General features: G+C 51.1%; 3 protein-coding genes and 2 long non-coding RNA genes across 5 annotated transcripts in view; 2 read left to right on the top strand and 3 right to left on the bottom strand.

Annotated features, from left to right (window-relative positions):
* Nucleotides 1–393: 393 nt before the first annotated feature.
* On the bottom strand, nt 394–1,251 carry LOC109370392 (uncharacterized). The gene is made up of 2 exons (XR_002120499.2): nt 970–1,251; nt 394–780 (listed from the first exon to the last, which is right to left on the bottom strand). It is a non-coding gene; the product is annotated as an uncharacterized LOC109370392 (long non-coding RNA).
* A 24-nt stretch (nt 1,252–1,275) lies between these two features.
* Nucleotides 1,276–2,727, top strand: RITA1 (RBPJ interacting and tubulin associated 1). The gene is made up of 2 exons (XM_085238809.1): nt 1,276–1,388; nt 1,477–2,727. Exons 1-2 carry the CDS (start codon nt 1,303–1,305, stop codon nt 1,997–1,999), a joined length of 609 nt encoding a protein of 202 aa, XP_085094935.1. The 5' UTR covers nt 1,276–1,302; the 3' UTR covers nt 2,000–2,727.
* Nucleotides 1,278–5,076, bottom strand: LOC109370390 (uncharacterized). Its single transcript, XM_085238808.1, has 2 exons — nt 3,751–5,076; nt 1,278–3,605 (listed from the first exon to the last, which is right to left on the bottom strand). Exon 1 carries the CDS (start codon nt 5,074–5,076, stop codon nt 4,246–4,248), a length of 831 nt encoding a protein of 276 aa, XP_085094934.1. The 3' UTR covers nt 1,278–3,605; nt 3,751–4,245.
* Nucleotides 5,013–19,219, top strand: part of TPCN1 (two pore segment channel 1) — a 49,052-nt gene continuing 34,845 nt past the window's right edge. The window contains exon 1 of the mRNA XM_085238802.1: nt 5,013–5,153. Within this exon, the coding sequence (XP_085094928.1) occupies nt 5,042–5,153 (112 nt within the window). The 5' untranslated portion in view covers nt 5,013–5,041. The remainder of the gene's footprint in view (nt 5,154–19,219) is intronic.
* On the bottom strand, nt 14,937–17,820 carry LOC146543211 (uncharacterized). Its single transcript, XR_014887087.1, has 2 exons — nt 17,562–17,820; nt 14,937–17,470 (listed from the first exon to the last, which is right to left on the bottom strand). It is a non-coding gene; the product is annotated as an uncharacterized LOC146543211 (long non-coding RNA).

Genomic DNA, 19,219 nt, shown 5'->3' with positions numbered 1-19,219 from the left:
CAGGAGTCTGGTGTAAATGAGTGATTTCAATGTGAAATAACAAGACTTTTTTTTTTTTTTTTTTTCCAGCATTCTTTGTTTTTCTGCTTCAGGAATAAGCAGTATCAACAATCTCCCGTTCATATTGATTCAGACTGTTGCATTTGAAGTCTGAATAGGTGGGGAAAGGATTTTTGTTAGATACAGTATGGGCAACCTTCATCCCAGCCCTCCTAACCTGCCACTTCTCTCATCAGTCACAAGGGACTTCCACTACTCAAGTTAAAATCTCAGCTTTTCCCAAGACAAAGCCATTGCTGGATGTTTCCACATCAGTTCCCACCAACTCTGCTTGCAGAACTGGCTGCACACAGACGTGGGTTTCTTCACATGAACAAAACAAAACGCATCTCCTCATTTCACCAAGGGTAATTTTGTGGTAACCGAACGCGTTCCTGACATCCACACATCTCTTTGTGGAACCCAAGCACGTTTGTTAACCACACAACTGTCTCTCGAGGGTACACAAGTACATTCCTGGAGCTTTTTCCCAGGGCAGTCATCTCCTTGGAGCAAACAGTTCTCCTGCGAGTCCCAGGGGGAGCCCAGCCATATCCCTGGGGATCCCACCCAGCTCCACACTGAAGCAAAGCACTTCCCTGGGCCATACAGGGCCTGTCACGTTGATGTGATGAGCATCCTTGTAAGCTTGGCTTTAGTGAGCTTGGCTGAGCGAAGGGCCACGTGTTTCTTCAGTGATCATTGCTTCCCTGCTGCCCACGTGGTCAGAATAGCAGAGCACTAATCAAATACATACAACACAACTAATTAACAGCAAATTACTTTTTGCTTTTTGTGCTTTGAGATGTTGAAAATTACAGGTTGTCAGCACCATGCAAGTATTCTGGATATTTCTTCTGCAGCAGGCCTGCCAATTAATGACTTTTACAAAGTCACAGATAACTTTAACGATCAAATGAGAAAACTTACTTCTGCTTAATAACAACCATCAGGTGTCTTCACCAACACGCGCATGCACAGGTAAGTCGAAATATTGTCGCCAGAAGCAGGGATTATGGACATCAGTACCGGTGGTCACGGGGACCGGGAACGCCTCTTCTGCGGCCGGGGCCACGACGAGACCGAGAGGATCCGAGCTGCGAGCTCACGGGACGCAGCCACGGCCCGCAACCCGCGCCTGCCATCACGATCTACACCTGCCATCCCGACCCCCTCCAACAGCCCCCCCCCCATCACGATCCCGTTCCCATCACGGCCCCCCCCCCCTTCGTGCCGGCGCGGAAGGGGCGGAGCCGCCGCCCCATGGCGGCGGTTTCGCGGCCCGCCGGGAGCCCGGTCGAGAGTGCGGCCGGCCGCAGCAGCGTGCCAAGGGCGGACAGCCGGTGGAGGTGAGCGGGGCGGGGCGGTCGGCGCCGCCGCCGTCGGATCCCGGCCGGTCCCGCTCCCAGCGCCCGTCCCCTTTGTCTCCCCGCGCAGGTCGCGGAGCCGCGCTCCGTCCTACTGCGACGAGTCTCTGTTCGGCAGCCGGCAGCCGGCCAGGGCGCTGCGGATGGGGAGAGCGGACGTGGCCAAGCTGCACACCCTGCTCTGGAACCCGCCGCCGGCCCCTCGCCGCCAGCCCGGCCTCCCCTGCGGCCCCGCGAGCGGCCCCCTGCCGGCCGCCCGACCGCCAGACCGCGCCGAGCGGGCCGCCGCGAGCTCCGGGACGGCTCGGCGGGGCCGGCCGGGCGTCTACGAGCATCTCGAGGGCTGCGCGGATGCCGGTATCCGGGCCGCTCCTCCCGGAGGATGCTCGCGGTCCCTCGGCCGCCCGAACGCCTCCTCAGATCGCCCTCGCCTCGCTTTGGGCCGCGCCGAGGCAGAAAGGCGTGAACTGCGGGGCTCTCCTGCGGCAACCGCCGCCCTTCCGCCCCGGGCTAGGCCGAAAAGCGCGTGCGGGCCTTTTGCCGGGAGCTGCACGGCGGGGCGGGGCTGCGAGGCCAAGCCTCCGTGGCGGTAAAATGAAAGCTCGCTCCGCGTGTGTGCGGCCCTCACCTACATGAGCCGGGCACCGACCGCCTGGCGAGGACGTCTGCCGGGACTTGTGGCCGATGGAGGCCACGAGTGGGGCAACGGGGAGGATGAAGGAAGCGATCACAGTGCTGGAAGGATGGCGAGCCGGGCGGGAGGTGGCCCTGTGGCAGCGGAGCGGGATGTCCGGCTGTGCCAATGTCCGGCTGTGGTGGCAACGGCAATGTCCACCTACCAGCAATCTTCAGAAAAGATGAGGTAACCAGTCCAATTCCTTTTGCTGTGGTGTCTGGCCAGGAAAGCAGAGCTGCGAGGGACAGGACCTCCTCCAGCAGACATCCAGCTGCAGGAGAAGGCCTGGCTGCCAGGCCATCATGGCTCAAGCTGGGGTGCAGATCCCAGGTGGAGCTGCAGGAGCAGCTGGTGCCAGCACGGTTCCTGGAGACACTGGGTGAAGAGTCCAGAGGACAGGAAGCGTGAGGGGCAGCTGAGGTTTCTTTTGGGTTGTCGAGTGGAGTCAGGAGTTGGACCTGATAATCCTTGTCCTTTCGACTCAGGATATTCTGTGATCCTTGGCAACCACTGATTTCGATAGCTTCTGGTGATTTGTGAGTGCTGACTTGGATGCTTTGTGTCAAAAAACGTGATTTATATTGAAGGTTATGAGTACTGCTGCAGCAGTGCAATATTGTAACCAAATAAACGATCAAAGGGAAACTTGCTGGGTCCTGTGTTTTGTATGCAGGGTGCTGCTGGGTGATCTGGCCCTGACAGCAAGCCTCGGCACAACTCATGTCTCCAAATTTTTCAGCAAAACCATCCCTCCTCCCTTTCTGCCCCACAGGTGGTAAAGAGTAACTTGGTCTTCAAAAGGAGTGCCTCTAAAAAAAGCATCAAGGAATGCAGGTAGCGAGAGAAAGTCTGGTGGTTCCCCTCCCACACTAGAAAAATGTTCTCTCAAATCCAATCGAGGACAAACCATTCCAGGACAAGCACACTATGATTCTCCTTCAAAGCCAGCTGGGCCTTCTTGGTGCAGAGTTCAGCATTCAGCCTGCTAAGGCAGCAGCTGCAAACTGGGGAGCCTCTAGCAGGTGCCCTGCACACCTGTGTGGATCCTGCCAGCTATCACAAACTCTGGTTGAACTGCATGTGGCTGCCGAATCGAGCCTTTCCAGAGCAATCAAAGCCAGGAAACGAGCCTCAATTGGATATTTCAAGAGGTGCTTGTCCAAATACCTTTGTGCTTCTTTGAACTCCCCCACAGTCCCTTATCGTTTGGAGGCACCGTGGGCACTGACTCGAATGTGAGCCCGATAAGCTTCAGTGTATACTGGGGCAGCGATACAGGCTGTTAGGTCTGCAGTTCTTCCAAGGGGCTGAGAGGAGCAGAGGTGCGATTTGGACACTAGATGGAGACAGCAGGATTAAGAATTGACATACGAGAGCCCCGTTCGCTAACAGCAGGTGGATGCTGGGAAGCAAATCAACGAACTGAAGCAACTGTCCTGAAACCGCCTGGGAGAACTGCTGAATCAGAGAGCAGGATGCAAAGCGCAGTGCTGAAGTGGTGGAGACACTGAAGGACGGAGCCTCTGAAATGAAGAGATCTTATCTAAGGAAATAGGTTTATGGTGGCTCGGCTCTGCTGTGTGACCAGCTGCGGCCAGCTCAGCACCGGCTCAGACTCACAGGGCGCTCACAGGCACCCTGCCCTTTGCTCACAGGCACTCTCCTTACCTTTGACCCAACCCTGACTCTCACTGTGTCTCTCAGGAGTAAACCAGTTTCCCGTTTAGGGCACTGCTCAGCTTCCAGCCCAGCGGTGCCCGGCCCCGCACACCGACGTCCGTCCATCACACGGCCGTACGGGCGGTCACCCGGCCGCAGACGCGGCCCGCGTTCCGCCTGAGGAGCCGCGCAGTGACCGCGCGGGCGGCAGCCCGACAAGGCGACACGGCAGCACCACAGCGGGCCTCGCATCCTCCTGCAGAGCCTTTCCGACAGCCAGCCCCGACTGTCGGCGTTCCGGTGCGGGCCGTGCCGATGCTCTGGTGCCGGCCGACACTTCCACCCCACCGCCGTTGCCGGGTGACCGCCGCGCTCACATCCGGCCCTGAGCGGAAGGGGCAGGGCGTCCTCAGACTGCGCAGCCAATAGCAGCCCGCTCTCCCGAGAACCCGCCCTTTTCGTTCCCGTCCGTAAGCGTAGGCTCGGCCCGTGATGCCGCACGCGTCACTTCGAGCCAATCGGCATCCTCTCTTCTCCAGATAAACAGCCCCGCTGCCCAATTGACGGGAGGAAACGCTCGAAGGAGGCGGGAACAATCCGGCTCCTCTTTGCCGGGGGGGGGCGCGGCAAGCCGGTGGTGGGCGGGGCGTAAGGAGCTCCGAGCGCCGATTGGCGAGCTGGGAGGAGGCGCACCGCCGGGCGGCCAACGAGGGGCGGAGGGGCGGAGGGGCGGGACGGAGCGGCGCGGCGCGGCGCGGCGCGGCGGCGGGGCCCGTAGCGGTACCGGTATCGGCGGCGCAGGCCGGGCCGGGGCAGCCCGGTTTCGAGTGCCGCTCGCGGAGCGGCGGAGCGGCTCGAGCCCGGCGGGCTGCGGGAGGTGCGGGCCGGCCGTGACCTCGCGGGGACGCGGCGCTGCCGGGGCCCGTCATAACCGTGCTTTGCTCCTCTCGGAAAGGACTTCGCGACGCCGTGCCGCCGCCGGGCGGAGCGCCGCAGGGAGCTCCGTGAGTGCCGCCCGGCCCGGCGCTGCCATGCTCCGTGCCCCGCGCCCGGCCATCCCGTTCTCGTGGCAGCGCGCTGTCCCGTGAGCGGCCGGGCGTGGGAACCGCGCTGCTCCGATCTGCGGCGTCCGGAGCCTCGAAGTGCGGGGATGGGGGAGCGCGGCTCCGCGTTCCGGCGGCTGCGGGAGAGCCCCGATGGGAGCCGGAACGGGAAAGGGATCTGACGGAACCGAGCCGTGCGCGGAGTTGGAAAAGGCCTCGTTCGACCTGCTGGGGGAAGGAGCTTCGGGGAGGCCGGGATGGCCGTCAGCATGGATGACGACGTTCCGCTCATCCTCACCCTGGATGACGGTGGGAGCGGCGCCTCGGCCCCGCGGGACAGCGCGGATCGAGAGGAGCTGCCCGGCCAAAGTAAGGCGTGCTGCCTTATTTCATTTCTGCCCGGCCAAAGTAAGGCGTGCTGCCTTATTTCATTTCTGCCCGGCCAAAGTAAGGCGTGCTGCCTTATTTCATTTCTGCCCGGCCAAAGTAAGGCGTGCTGCCTTATTTCATTTCTGCCCGGCCAAAGTAAGGCGTGCTGCCTTATTTCAATACTGCCCGGTTAAAATAAGGCGTGCAGCCTTATCTCACCTTTGCCCGGCTCCATGTCCGTGTCGGCAGTGCTGCCCTGCCTCGGGCCGCAGCTCGGCACCGGTTGTGGTGCAGCTCGGTGCGGACAGAGCTGTGCTGCGGCAGAGGGGACAGGACGGGGCGGACCAGCCGTCCTTTTCCAGCACGTTCTGTCTGTCCTCTGCATACCGCACTGTAACTCCGTGCCGCTACACTCAGCTCTCCCGTTTGGTGCAGAGCTACTCCTGGCCGTGCTGCTGTGCCGTCGCGATGTCAGGTGCAGAAGCTGCACTGATGTAACTTGCTGTTTTCCATCAGGAGCTGGCTTTTGCAGCCGTTGTTTTGCCTATCTATAGTTTACGTTCTGAATTCTGCAATAAGGACACAGATGTGTGCTGATAGACCTTAAAATTCTTGTTGTGTTGTTATCAAAGAATCAGGAGCATTTGGAGACAATTTATACGCAGCCCTGTTAACCCAGCTGTTCAGTGGGACACAGCCAGCCTTGGGGAGAGGGAACACAAAAACTCCCATCGCTCAGCAGCTCTGCTTTCACCTCAGTGAGCGTTTGCTAGAGCTGTTACCCCTCAGCAGGTGAGAGGCAGACATCACGTGTACAGAAGCGTGTTTGTGGGCTCCTGTTTGATGTGACACCTCATGAATGTGCTTTAGCAGCTTTGTTGGACACATCTCTCGACTCCCAGCTGATGTTGCAGGTGTGCAGACCTGCACAGCTCTTGTGATCCTGTGCAAGCTCTGCTTCTGCAAGCACAGCATTTCTATCAGACGCGTCGTTTCCTGGCCTGTAGCTCTTCATTGCGCTGTGCCCCTTTTCCCCATCTCCTCTGTGATTTCTGTGGTTTGATTTCCTCTTGAAGTCACACAAGTTCCCTTAGTTATCTCCTCTTCTGACTCCCTGAGCTAGTTCCTGGTTTCTGACAGTCACAGTCCCAACCCTACAGCACGCATCTGTGGCTAAATCACCGCTCCGTTCTGCACTGCTGCTCCATCACATCTTCTTGTTTTAGTTTAAGCAGAGACTGCGTTCCTGTTTTGTCATGTATTTATAGGCTTTCTACTGAATAACATGGAAACGTATTAACATAGTGAATTATTCACTTTTCTGTCCCTTTTTCTTCCACCCTTTAAAGAAGTTACATGGGTTTTATCATTTGATTAAAGCCAACAGGGTTGTATTGAAGCACAGGTGTGGGAATGATCCTACTAATATGTAAAAATAGTCCACAATTTGCTCCCTTTGAAATACAGGAAAATTGCTGAGGAACTAATTTTCTGCTTCTTAGAAGATAGCTGTGTGGTTTTTGAGAACTCATTTCCTGGAATTCCTTAACCTGGGTGTCTCCTGATATTGAAGAACTGTTACTTCACTATATGTTTTTAATCACTGTTAAAGTTGAGCTTGCTGGAAAAATATTAAGCCTGTTCTATGGAATTGATGCTGGATTATATGGAGCCCTCTGAAGACAGTGGTGTTGCAGGCATGGAATGACAAATTGACATGGAAAGGCTAGCATCAACACCTTGAGGGGCATCTTTATCTCTGTGAAATGGGAGGCTTAAGCTAATGAGTGGACCAGTGCCATCACTTGCAAAATAGGCTCGTTAAAAATGGGACATGGGGTCCAGCTTTCCTCCTTGCTTGTGAAGAAAACGTTCTGTGCAACACAGAGAAGTTGTGTCTCGTGGAAGCTGTGAGGAATTCCAGTGTGTCCTTGCTCTGCTGACTGGAATGGCATGCACTTCTGTGTTCTTATCAGAGGCTTGTCTTTTGGAGGGATGAAGTGTGTGAGAAGTCCTGTTTTCAGGAGAGGTAAAGCTTGCCAGAGGGATGAGGAAAATCAGAGGATAGGGAAAATCAGGGGCTATTTCCTTCTGTTTTATTTTTCTTATGCCTAAACTCTGATCAGAGAACATTGAGCCAGAACTTGGAGCATCAGCTCAGCCGTTACTGTGCCTGGCTGTGGGCTGCTGCGGGCTGGGTGGCAGGTTAAACACAATGCATTTGGTCAGGTTTATCCCCAGGTAGCAGCTATTCGCTGCAAATCACGCACTGTAAGCTTCCCAGGTGACTCTGAGGGAAAGGCAAAGTGTGATGTAGTGTAACTGAAAGTTGCACGCCTGTTCTGTGTTGCTGTGTCATTCACCACTCCAAACTTTAACCTGGATTCCAGGCTGTCTCAGCCCTCTCTCACTAAGATGTGTGTTCAGGTCTCACTAGTGTTTTTCATTTGTTTGTTTTTTGAAGGAACTTCTTGTGCCATTCTTAAGTTGATCCATGACACAGCTTTTGCCACCAGATCCTTTGACAAATGAATCTCTATTCTAGACTCTGAGATTTGGTTGTCTGGAAATGCAGACAAATTACAAGGTTGAAGCAAGTAACAATAGGGTTCTTTGAAAACAAACTTGTTGCTGATGTAAAAAAGAAAAGACTGAAGAGCAAGAGTATGTTTCTTTCAGAATCTTGCAGGAGAGGTCTGTACTGGGTAAGTGATTGCTTTGGGATTGGAATAAAGGAGCTAAATGAGAAAACTATGTGGAAAATGTCATTCTTAAAGAAAATGTCCAGCTGCAAAAATTAATCTCCCTAATCATGCAGCTTTTAGCTCATAATGGAACAAAATACTTGCGTGGGGAGGAATATTAAAGCTCTGCCTTCCTCAAATTGTGCTGAAATACGTATCTGCAGGGAACTCCTGCTTTCAACTGCCCTGGAAGGTCAGAGTCCTACAGAGCCAACTGGAATTCAGGCTGAGCCAGAGAAGTATGGTTACTGCATTGCAGAAGGTTCTCTGAATGCAGTGTGGAGGACTGTGATGCTGGGTAATTTTTCATACAAGCTCCAGCAACTGGAGGAGACAGAGAGAAGAGCTTTCATCCCTTGAATCCGTAGCATACACTAATTAATACAAATCTGCCCTTCCTTAGTATAACTTATCTGAGAATCTGAATACTCTGTGTGCTGTAATTAAGCTTCCCAATGCTTGTCATGAATGGATTTTACAGAAAGCAGAAACAAGATGCTGTTGTATGACCTTGCCCATAGCCGTGCACTGTACCTGCTGAGTGCACTGTACCTGCTGAGCAGCAGCCTGGGCCGGGTGATTTCTGGTCCTTCCCGGAACTCCAAGGAAGTGTTCAGAGTTCTCGAAGTGTGAGGTATGTTTTTCCTGTACAAACGCAGCATGGATAGCCTGCCTAGGACAGTGCCTCTCCTTGAGCTGATGGGAAGCGTAAGAAATAAATGAGTATTCATTGATTTATCCCGTATTAGATCAGATATAAAATTCTCCTTTGCCTCCTGCATGGAAATTGCTGTCGCCTCAAGTGTGTTTAGTGCACAAAGTACAGCTTACAGTGTTGTGCAGGGAACAATGATATTTTCTGTTTCTCCTACACAAAGGATAATGGCAATAGATGTCATCGTCTTTAAATTCTGGATTCTTATATGAAAGCAACTGCATCTGCTATTGAGGTAAAAAGGAATTACTGCATGTGAGTGAAGAAGTGGGGGGAGCAAACAGCAGCAAAGTGTCATGTTTTCTACAAGCATTGCTGGAAAAAAGGCGTTTATAACTTTGAATGGTGAGGTGAGCTGTTTGTTCCTGCTGCCCAAAGAGTAAATTTTCAGGAAGAATGGATTCAGTCTGACCTTTTGTGTAGAAATGATGGGGCTGTTGGTAAATGTGCCTCCCATCTGTGCACTGCTGAGGAGCAGAAGGCAGCCCAAAGTGCATAAAGAGAGCACACCTCTTTCGAGAGGGGATGGAGGGGCTGGGTTTGGATGAGGTGAGTCACCTCTGTGACTGCTGCTTGCCTCTCGTGGAGCAGAGCATCAGAGTGCAGGGCCTGCTGGCTCTCTGGGGCTGCCGGAGGAGGGTCTGTCTTGGCTTGCTTCTGCCTGTTCCTTGATGGAATGTGCCGAGAGGCACCTGGCAAAGCTGTTCTGATTGACTGATGGAAACTCTTGTGATATTTTTGAACACAAATTACAGTGTGAATTTGGAATTGTATACAACAAACTCATCCTTCTTTTGAATAAACCATTTAATAAACCAGGTAAATGCATGCCTCCGGGAGTGGCACAGCGTCCTGGACAGCTAATGGACGGCTAATGTTCTTTTGAGACAATTGTGCAGCCCGGATTTCCATGTTGTCAGTGATCAGTACAACCTACAGTGATGGACTTCTCTGCAGGATCTGTTTCTAGAATATGATTCTATCAGCAGTAGAAGGAAAACAAGTCTGTCCTCAAAGTCTGCAACTTATCTGGTCAGCAGGGCCCTGTTACCTTCCTCCTCCTCTTGCTTCCTTTAGTGCAGAGAGTGGAGGAGGGACATTGCAAGTGGGTGGATTTTTTGTTTGTTTGTTTTTTCCTGGGCTGCAGGAATGGACAAGTCACTAGAAATTGAATAAATACCTGTTTTTTGGGAAAATGCTGTGATCACACAAACCTGTAGTAGCACTTTGTGAGGAACCACTGTAGCTGTTGTGAAAGCATTCTGACTTTGCTTCTTTTGAAGAAAAATAGGTGCTTTAAATGCTATCTAGCAGACTTAAGTAATCGTCTGGGATCTTTGATCATCTGGCTTTTGATCTTTGAATTCAAGAGAGTACTTAGAAGGTGTTTGCATGGACTTGGGCACTAGTTATGCTGTGGAAATGCTGTAGCTAACTTGGGAAGAAATAGGGGATGAGTGAAAAAGCAAATGCTTGCCTCGGCCTTGCAGACCCCGAGATCTCTGACAGACTTTAGATTATCTGGTTGCTTTCTTGAATGCTACACAGGATATTCTCTCCCATCGTGGCTCCTAGTTTTACTAATTTGCCTTCAATTAGTTCCAGTATCAGCATTTTCTCTGTGGCACTTGAGGTGAAGCACAGCCAGGACGCAGGCTGGGATCTTGTCTCCTGAAGCGACCTGGCTCTGCGTTGAATCTAGTCCTTAAGAGACACTACTTAATACTGCTGTGGTTAACCTGCCTCACCTGCAAAGTGTAGGTGCACCGTTGTGTGGGAATGGGCAGGTGGGCAAAATTATTTTATTGTCAATAGCATCTGGTTTGCAATTCTGTGAATGATTTTGCTTTTCTTATTATGTACCTGCTTAAAATTTATATACGGGGAATTGTTTTCTCTGAAGTGCAAGTTCCATGCTGAATTGTTCTTTATGCCTCTGAAAGTCTCTTCTCCAACCTAACAACCTTGCATTTTTGCAGCTCCTGCCAGTGCTTCTCTAATCCTTGCCTGGCCTAGATGGGTTGTAATGAATGCTTTAAGCAAGCAAAGCAAAACTGCGTCTGATATGAGCAAGGGGTGAAAATCTTGGAAAGGGAAACGAAGACCCAAAACATAAGAAGATTATTGTTTTCCCCTTCAGTCAATTTTTCCTCTACAATTCATTTCCCTCGGTGATGAGCTCCGAGGAACTCAGAGGAAGGAGGCAAATGTTGCTTTTTAGGATACGTTGGGCTTCCTTCAATATCATGTTAGAAGTAGTGGAAAATGCGTTTCTGCTGTGAAGCTCCAAGTACATCATCCTCTGGAATCTCATTTATACTGAGAATTCATGTTTTAAGGCAGGACTGCCTTGGCTGCACTTAAATACTTGCAGTAATGAGAGGGTAGAGCTGATATCTGTGATTCGAGAGGAACAGCAGTCCGTGTTGTCCAGACATCACAAAAGCATTTTTATCAGATTTTCAACATAACTCTGAAAACGTGGCACCTGGAGAAGAGAAACTGTGAGCAAAGTACCAGGAAGCATTGTGGGCTGCAATCAGAGTGTATTTTTTCGAAGCCTGCCTTGTTTTCGTAGCCCTGCAGGAGATCGGTTTGCACAACGCAGACATTGTGTGTTTCACAGTAGGATGCTCTGTCAAACAGAATCCCTGCACTGTTGACTCTTTCTTGCTGTAAAAAGTCATAGTGATTTAGTCTTGAATACCCCACGCTGTTCAAATCTGAGTGAGTAAAAGCATATACAAGGTAAGGCTGACTTGGGTTAGCGTTGCATTATCCCAGAGTCAAATGGTTCCTTCTCCATTGTCATCACTAGTGCTCTGGCGATGGATATCGTCTTTCGTGCCCGTAAATTTGTGAGGAGGCTAGAGGATAGTGAGGGTTCTGGAAGCTTCTTCGTGCTCTGTGCAGATGACCTTGCTGCTTAGAGGAAGCAGCCGATCCCTTCGCACATCTCTTCCCCAGCACGCTGCTCTCACCCCCCAGCTGTGAGCACGGATCAGGTGAGGCTGTGCGTTTCCTCCCTCAAAGGACTGCGTTAGCCAGAGATGTGTGCATACAGCCCTGTGCTTTTCAGACAGGTGGTCCTGGATCTATAAAAGATGTTAAGGAGTCTGAGAGTGTCTGAGCTGCAATTTTCAATCGACTGCTTTCCAGCTCTATCCGGTCACTCCTCAGCCGCTGCAGCTGACTTGGAAACATTTGGCTCAGGAAGCGGAACAACAGTTGGAGACAAACAGCGATTAGTTTTCTCATGGCTTCCCAGGGAACGCATCAGTTTGTTCGCTTTTCCTCTCATTTTTGTGGCTCCTGTGGATTTTTAAGGCCCTGTAGTTGCAGGATATTCAGTTTAGCCAAGCTTTCTTACTGCCAGATTAAAATGAGCCAAGGCAGAGCACGCTGAGTTCACTCATCATAACCGATACGATGCGTCTCAGAACTTCCTTTGCCCTTGGAATCTTCACTGAGGAATCCTGCCTTCTGCTGTCAGCCCCCCTGCGTTGAAATCCCATTTCACCCATTTGAATGCTGTAAGAAGTGCTGTAAAAACTAAACAGGAGCATCTGTGAAGTGGTTAGAGTTGTTGTTGATTGCCTTTTCCTTATTGCCTTCAGGGGATTTAAGCTCGAATTTGCTGGAAGTAGAATTTATGAGCCAGAACGCTCCATTTCTGATCCTTAAGCTGGGAAAAGTGTGGTGAATTTGATAGGTCTTTCTCTCCCCTCCAGTGTCTCTAGCTTTTGGTCTGGACCGCACAGGGCTCTCCCTCTGTCTCTAGCAAAATTACTCTTGCATACTGAGACATAGCCTGATTTTTACAGGCTGCTTTCTTTACAGAGAACAGCCGGAGCAGCTTTAGGATTTCAGCCATCTGCTGCTTGGAGCAATGCAGTAGGAAGCTGGGCTCCTGTGCTGTTGGCTGGGCTGGGGGCAAGGAGGGCAGGGGCTGTGCTCAGCTCCGCACTGCTCTGCTCAGCTCTGCTCTGCTCAGCTCAGCTCTGCTCTGCTCTGCTCTGCTCTGCTCAGCTCTGCTCTGCTCAGCTCTACTCTGCACTGCTCTGCTCTGCTCTGCACTGCTCAGCTCAGCTCTGCACTGCTCAGCTCAGCTCTGCACTGCTCAGCTCAGCTCTGCACTGCTCAGCTCTGCTCAGCTCTGCACTGCTCTGCTCTGCACTGCTCAGCTCAGCTCTGCACTGCTCAGCTCTGCTCAGCTCTGCTCTGCTCAGCTCCGCACTGCTCTGCTCAGCTCTGCTCAGCTCTGCTCTGCTCTGCTCAGCTCTGCTCTGCTCAGCTCTGCTCTGCTCTGCTCAGCTCTGCTCTGCTCAGCTCTGCTCTGCTCTGCTCTGCTCTGCTCAGCTCTGCTCTGCTCAGCTCTGCTCTGCACTGCTCTGCTCTGCTCTGCACTGCTCAGCTCAGCTCTGCACTGCTCAGCTCAGCTCTGCACTGCACTGTACTGCTCTGCTCTGCACTGCTCTGCTCAGCTCTGCACTGCTCTGCTCAGCTCTGCACTGCTCTGCTCTGCAGTGCTCAGCTCTGCTCTGCACTGCTCTGCTCAGCTCTGCACTGCTCTGCTCTGCACTGCTCTGCTCTGCACTGCACTGCTCTGCTCTGCACTGCTCTGCTCAGCTCTGCTCTGCGCAGCTCTGCACTGCTCTGCGCAGCTCTGCACTGCTCTGCTCAGCTCAGCTCTGCATTGCTCAGCTCAGCTCAGCTCAGCTCAGCTCTGCTCTGCTCAGCTCTGCACTGCACTGCTCAGCTCTGCACTGCTCAGCTCTGCTCTGCACTGCACTGCACTGCTCAGCTCAGCTCTGCTCAGCTCTGCTCAGCTCTGCTCTGCTCAGCTCTGCTCTGCTCAGCTCAGCTCAGCTCTGCTCTGCTGCAACACTGCAGTGCCTGCAAAAGGTATGCAGGGTACTGGGGGGTCTGCTGACATTGAGTCATAGCCTGGAGTATGCAGTGCTGCTCTTCTGATCTCAGTCTGGCTTGCAAGGAAAGGCTTTGCTTTTTGTGCTCCCACAAAATGAAATCGAGGATGAGCGTCCATGCACTGTTAAGTTTTCTGATGCTGGGGGGCTGATTGGGTTAGCAGCTCTCTGTGACTGCCTCTCACACGTGTGCGTAGATGTTGTCAGCTGGGAATGCCTGGTCACCTGCATTTTATTCCAACTATAACCGTATTTTTGAGAACACTTGCACTATCTTCAATGAGTTTGGGAAGGTTTGTATGCAGGAGCAGTGCAGGCCTCTGAAGGATTTCACTGGCTATGCAGATGTGTTCCTCCTCTTGGTAGCTAAACAAACAAGTGCCTGTAGCATTAAGACTCGGTGATCCATCCTGCTGATGGGAATGCTAAAACCTCTCCAGGGTCAAACTGCACTAGTGAGTGGTCGTGTGTCTCACAGTGTGATCAGATACAGGTGGAGTGACAGGCTGTCAGCCTGCGGCGCTGGGGCTCCAAAGGCAGAAGCCTTACCAGCATTTCCACAGCCTGTCTCCTCCTCGCCGTGGGATGGTCACGCTGGATGAGGAGTGATCAGAGCTTGCTTAGAGGCACAAGGGCTGGGGCATAATCTGTCCCCATGTGCAATGTTCCTGCAACACTGGCTGCATACCCAGCTGGTTGCATAGCTCACTGCTGGTGAGTCACCGCTGAAACAGGAAAATGCTGCTGTTGGCTCCACAGCTGCTTGTTTTTCCTGGCACAGATGGGACTGCTGTCTGTGCAAGGCGCTGAGCAAACCAGAAGCACTGGAAATGTGATTGAGTAGAGGAGCGTTTGCTGAAACTCTCTTGGATCTGCCCTGTCACTCTTGAGTAGTATTGAATGCTTTGCTTTGTTCTGATCTGCTGGCAGGTGCAAACAAGTTGGTCCTGATGAATTGAGAAAATGCTGCTGAGCAACTTAGTACAGAGAATGTTGGCATTTGGGTTGGGAAGGGGGAAGAAAGTGACCAAGGCTGAGGCCCTTCCTTTTAAATACAAGATTAGTGACAGGGCCTTATCTCTTATAGCTGTGGAAGGAGAGGCTTCAAAACGCTGAGTGCTAGCTGATTCTGAAGTTCAGCATTTAAGTATCAGCAGATTTTTATTTATTTATTTATTTTTCTTCAGCCTTTGGGAATGACAGTCTGACTGCTGCTAAGACAGTGTCTTTCTTCCAGCCCCAAAAGGAGATCAACAGGACAGTGACTGCTGGTCAGCCAGCCAGACAGGATTTCCAAGCAAAATAATGGGAAGCCAGCAGTAGCTCTTCTAAAACCTGGAATTAAAGGGCAGTTTTCTGTGTCAATCGGTGTGGGCTTATGAGCAAGAGCATCATATGAACCCAAAGTCATGCATTTATTTATTTGTGAGGTGACAAGATACTTGTCTTGGCAGTAGCATAGCATTTTCAGCTGATGCTTTCTTAGGGGCACATGTATTCCTGCATTTTTCAAATAAGTAACAGTCATGGGGGGTGGGGGGGTAATGCTTCCATCTGTGCTGGCTGCAATAATGGATGTGTGTTAATGCTTGGCATGCTTACAGTGCCCTCATTCCAGCTCATCTGAGGGCTGAGCAGAGCAGTGCCCTGAGCGGGAGGCTGTGAGATGGGGCAGGACCAATGCCTGCCTGCTGGCTGAAGCTGGAGAGGTTTGGGCAGGTGTCTGACAGCAGGGTTTGGAACCATGCTGGAGGACTCAGGGGATCTACAGTGCTGGTAACTTTTGTAATCAAAATGATGTGTTTCAGCTCCATATGAGGTCAGACCTGATGTAAGGACCGATCTGGGGACAGCCCTCTGACTTCTGGCTTGAACCTGCCAAACTGATGGTTTAATTCCTTCTTTCTTCTCCAACCTGTGACCTTTCTAGTGCCTGCCAGTAGCAGTGTCCATCAAATATGCAGGAATCTTTCCTTTTTAAAAAATATTGAAGAGAGTAGTTACACAGCACTGGAGGTTGGGGTTTTCCCCTTTCTTTAATGAGCATCTTCCTCTGCTGTTGGCAGCCTGCTTTTGCCTGGCTGGGACATTGAGGTTTCAATGTGGCAGTGCTGTATTTCAAAAGAACTGGTGTAGCAGAGTCCCATCAACACCACAAACTCTGCTGGGCTTTGTAAATCACTTTTTTTTGGTCACAGTGTGCAGCAGAAGGACAGAAGAATATTGCCATGGAATTATTGAATTTTACTTGTTCTCTTGCTATAGCTGTGTCTGCAGGCCAGCACGACACGTGTCCAGTTACCGTTGCGTTGGCCATCTGCATCCGAGTTGTGCTCCAGGGCTGGCACCAAGATGCAACACGTACTTGGGCTGCAGAGACCAATGGAGGTGGAGGGCCATCATTTAGGCAGCTGCCTCTCTGCAGTAGTTGAGAGAGCTTCATTGCAGGGCGCTTGTCCTCTGCAAAGAAACTGGCCCAGATTGCCCTGGGCTGAGCTCTGCAGAATGTTACGAGTGCGAGTTGGTGTTGTGTGGTGGGGAGCTCTGCTAATTTGCAAGGACCCTGAGAGCTATAGCCATGCAGGTTTGTTGCTGAGATTCTTGCTGCTTTCTCAGGGAAGCAAAGCACTTCCTCTTTGCTTCCTGCTGCTGATGTTGCAGCTTTCCCAGGGAGCTGCAGGCAGCTGTAGCTGGAAGGCGGACCTGGCCGGGTTGCAGCTCTATCGAACATCTTTCCAAACTGCATCAGGAAAATCCAAAGGCTCTGCTTTGGGAAGTCAAGATAAGGAGCATGTTTTTAAAATGCTGACGTTGTGTTGATACTAAAGCATCGTGTTGAACGTTAACGTTTTAACATGTTAAAATGATGAGGCATTCATTTCCCCTTTTTGGAACAAAAAGAGGAAATGCATTCATGTAACAGGGTGTGTTTAAAAAAAAAAACAACACAAACCTTTATCTGAGGGATTCTGATGTTGTCTCTTTCATTTTCTGTTACTTCCTTATAAAATTATGGGTTATAAAAATGTGCATACATTTCATGTCTGGCCTTTCTCCCAAGTCAGAGCTTTGGGCACAGCTTGTCTCTTTTTTAGTTGGATTCAACAAAAACTGTAGTGTGTTTGGTTTGGTAGGTTTTTTTATCCATTCAAAGTGAGCTGTTTCAACAGCTCACTTATTTAATTTCAGTTACAGAATAATCTTATCTCTGTATTTCTAAAGCCCTGGTTGCTGTAAAGTGGTTGGGCTGGCAGGATCATAGGGCACGTCCCTTGCTAAGAGTTGGGTAATGTGAGGCTGTAGGAGATTCTTCTGTTGTGACTTTGGCTTCTCCTTGTGGTACGGAGGTAAGATCACAAAGTGTGTGAAGCAGGCAGCAATTTGGCTGAATGCAGAAGCTGAGGCTGTAATTCTTAACGATGTTTTCCTAATGCGGCCTTCCTCTTCTGTGACTCTTGCTGATTATAAATGCTTTGGATCCAGCACTGCAATTCTAGCTTTGTTAAAAGAAGCAGAGCCTCCTCTGTTATGTGCACTCACACTGTGCAGGTGCCTGGTTCTGGCTCCCTTGTGGGAGCGTGTGGACCTTTCCATGAAGTCTATGAATTGCTCTCATCCCTGTTTTCTTTGAAGCCTATAACTGTTTATTTTCTTTGATTTTACTTAGGAATGTCCCATTGTCCCCAGCAGGGAGGAGCAGGAAGGAAACGTTTGTGTGAATCCTCGCAGCTCAGCGGTTAGTGAGCGCAGAGCAGGCTGTTACCTCAGTGCTGGCTTTGCTGTCTGAGAGCAAGAGCTGTCTGGAAGCACGGCGCCTGCTGGAACAAAGCAGTTCCCTGGGATGCTTTGGCTCTTCTGTCACTGAGTTTAGCTTGTGCATTGGTGTTTTTAAGTGTTCGTGGTGCAGATGTTAGCGAGAATATGGCGGTCCTGTAAACAGCCCGGAGTTTAAATTGTATTCCATATAAGAAGATAGGCAGCACAGTTGATAAGAGGCAATAATGTACAAAAAGTGGCTTACCGTGCTGAGGGGCATCTGCTCGTCGTTCGTGCGGATTCAGCTCCCTGCAGTGTGGCGGATGGCAGCACGAAGTGAGCTGGTGTGTGTGCTGCAGGAACTCACTGCCTCCTCAAATGGAAGGACAGGAACCTGCAATTGTCTTCTAGCACTAACAGGAAGAGGCAACATGCGTGTTCTGAAAGCTTGTGTGTGTTACCTGGGAAGCTGGAGCAGCTTTGTTTGTTGAGGCTCACAGCCAGCGAGCGCTGTGAGAATTCAGCAAGACAAAGAACCCGAGGCTGCTGCTGCGTTCTGACTCAGTTCTGCTGACTTGAGGTGTTCAGCAGCGTGCTGTTTCTGTGCTCTGTTGGAGATGCCCTGTTTTACTCATGCTGGTAAATTGTTTTTAGGCTTCCTCCTCATGGCTGTTAAACTCCTTCCCATAGCATCTCCTGAAAACAAGATGGGTAGTGGGATATTTTGGGTCTAAAGGATTTGTCGTGGGATGCTTCAACTGGCACAGAGATGAAGTGGCAGCCAAGCACTGACAGCAGTGTCTCTCACCTCTGAGATGCATGGCTAGGAGCTAAATCAGCTGTGCGTTCTAGGCAGCTTCCAGCTTTCTTTCTCCCAGGTTGGCGAGCCTGGCCTTGAAGAAACAAATGTGTGTTCATGCCTCAGCACCTGAATAAAAGGAGCAGTTTCTTATTGACTGCATTGGTGGGGAGTGAAACAGTGAATCAGCTGGAGGTGAAGCTATGTGGCGTTGTAGACACTTGGAAGAGGAAATGCTATCGTTAGTGCTGATGCAGTGCTAACAGACTGGACACCTTTAGGATCTGCCTACGTCCTGGACATTGCTGCTTTTGGGGTTTGCCTCCCTTGTGTGCTGTTTCAAATCTGGGCTTTGGGACTGAAGGCCTTGTGTTGAGGAAGGGTTGCCATCTTTTTTTCATGTTTTCATGAAGTTGCATCTTCTGTAGTATGTGAGCCACATGGTTCAGCTGATGAAGAGCTATCCTGGAGAGGATTGCTTCTGAGAGTCTTTGGAGGTACCAAAGACTCTTTGCCATCCTATTTCTGTACTGTTGGTTCATGCTCTCAGGAGCTGAGAACCAGCATGGCAATCTGATGCTGCAACCAGTCCCAGTGCTGGATCCCCAGGACAGCTTTGGTGCTGCTGGGATCTGCCATCTTCCATGGTGCAAGTACAGCATTGCTGGATTCCTGGTTATGTTTCCCTTAAACTGAAAGCATGAACCTGTGTCTAGCAAAGTTTGGGTAATAATGGGTATGCAGTCCAGACAGATGGTAACAGAGATTGAGGTGGTATGGTACTGAGAAATGCAGTGCTTGAAATGAGAAGACACTAGTTAAATGGTGAAGTGCAGCAATCATTGAGAAACTGCAGCGTGGGCTGCTTTTGCTCTTGGTGCTTGCACAGGGATCAGACCCAGCAAGGGCGATGCTCGCACACTGAGCCTGAGTTGCACAATTCTGTGGACTTGTGCAGCACACTTTGGAAACATGCCTAGCTCCAAGAGCCTTGGTCAGCAGGCACTTCTGGATCGGTGTCCAGCTCCAACTGGGGGATGCTGCTGTCCCCAGGAAAGATCTCTAAAAGTGTGCTCCTTGACAGAGCAGTGATGTACACACTTGTCAGGGACTCTCAAGGCAGT

This window comes from Meleagris gallopavo, chromosome 17 (genome assembly GCF_905368555.1).
Source record: "Meleagris gallopavo chromosome 17, MGAL_WU_HG_1.1, whole genome shotgun sequence".
Lineage (NCBI taxonomy): Eukaryota > Metazoa > Chordata > Aves > Galliformes > Phasianidae > Meleagris > Meleagris gallopavo.
This window is presented reverse-complemented; position numbering and strand designations above follow the sequence as displayed.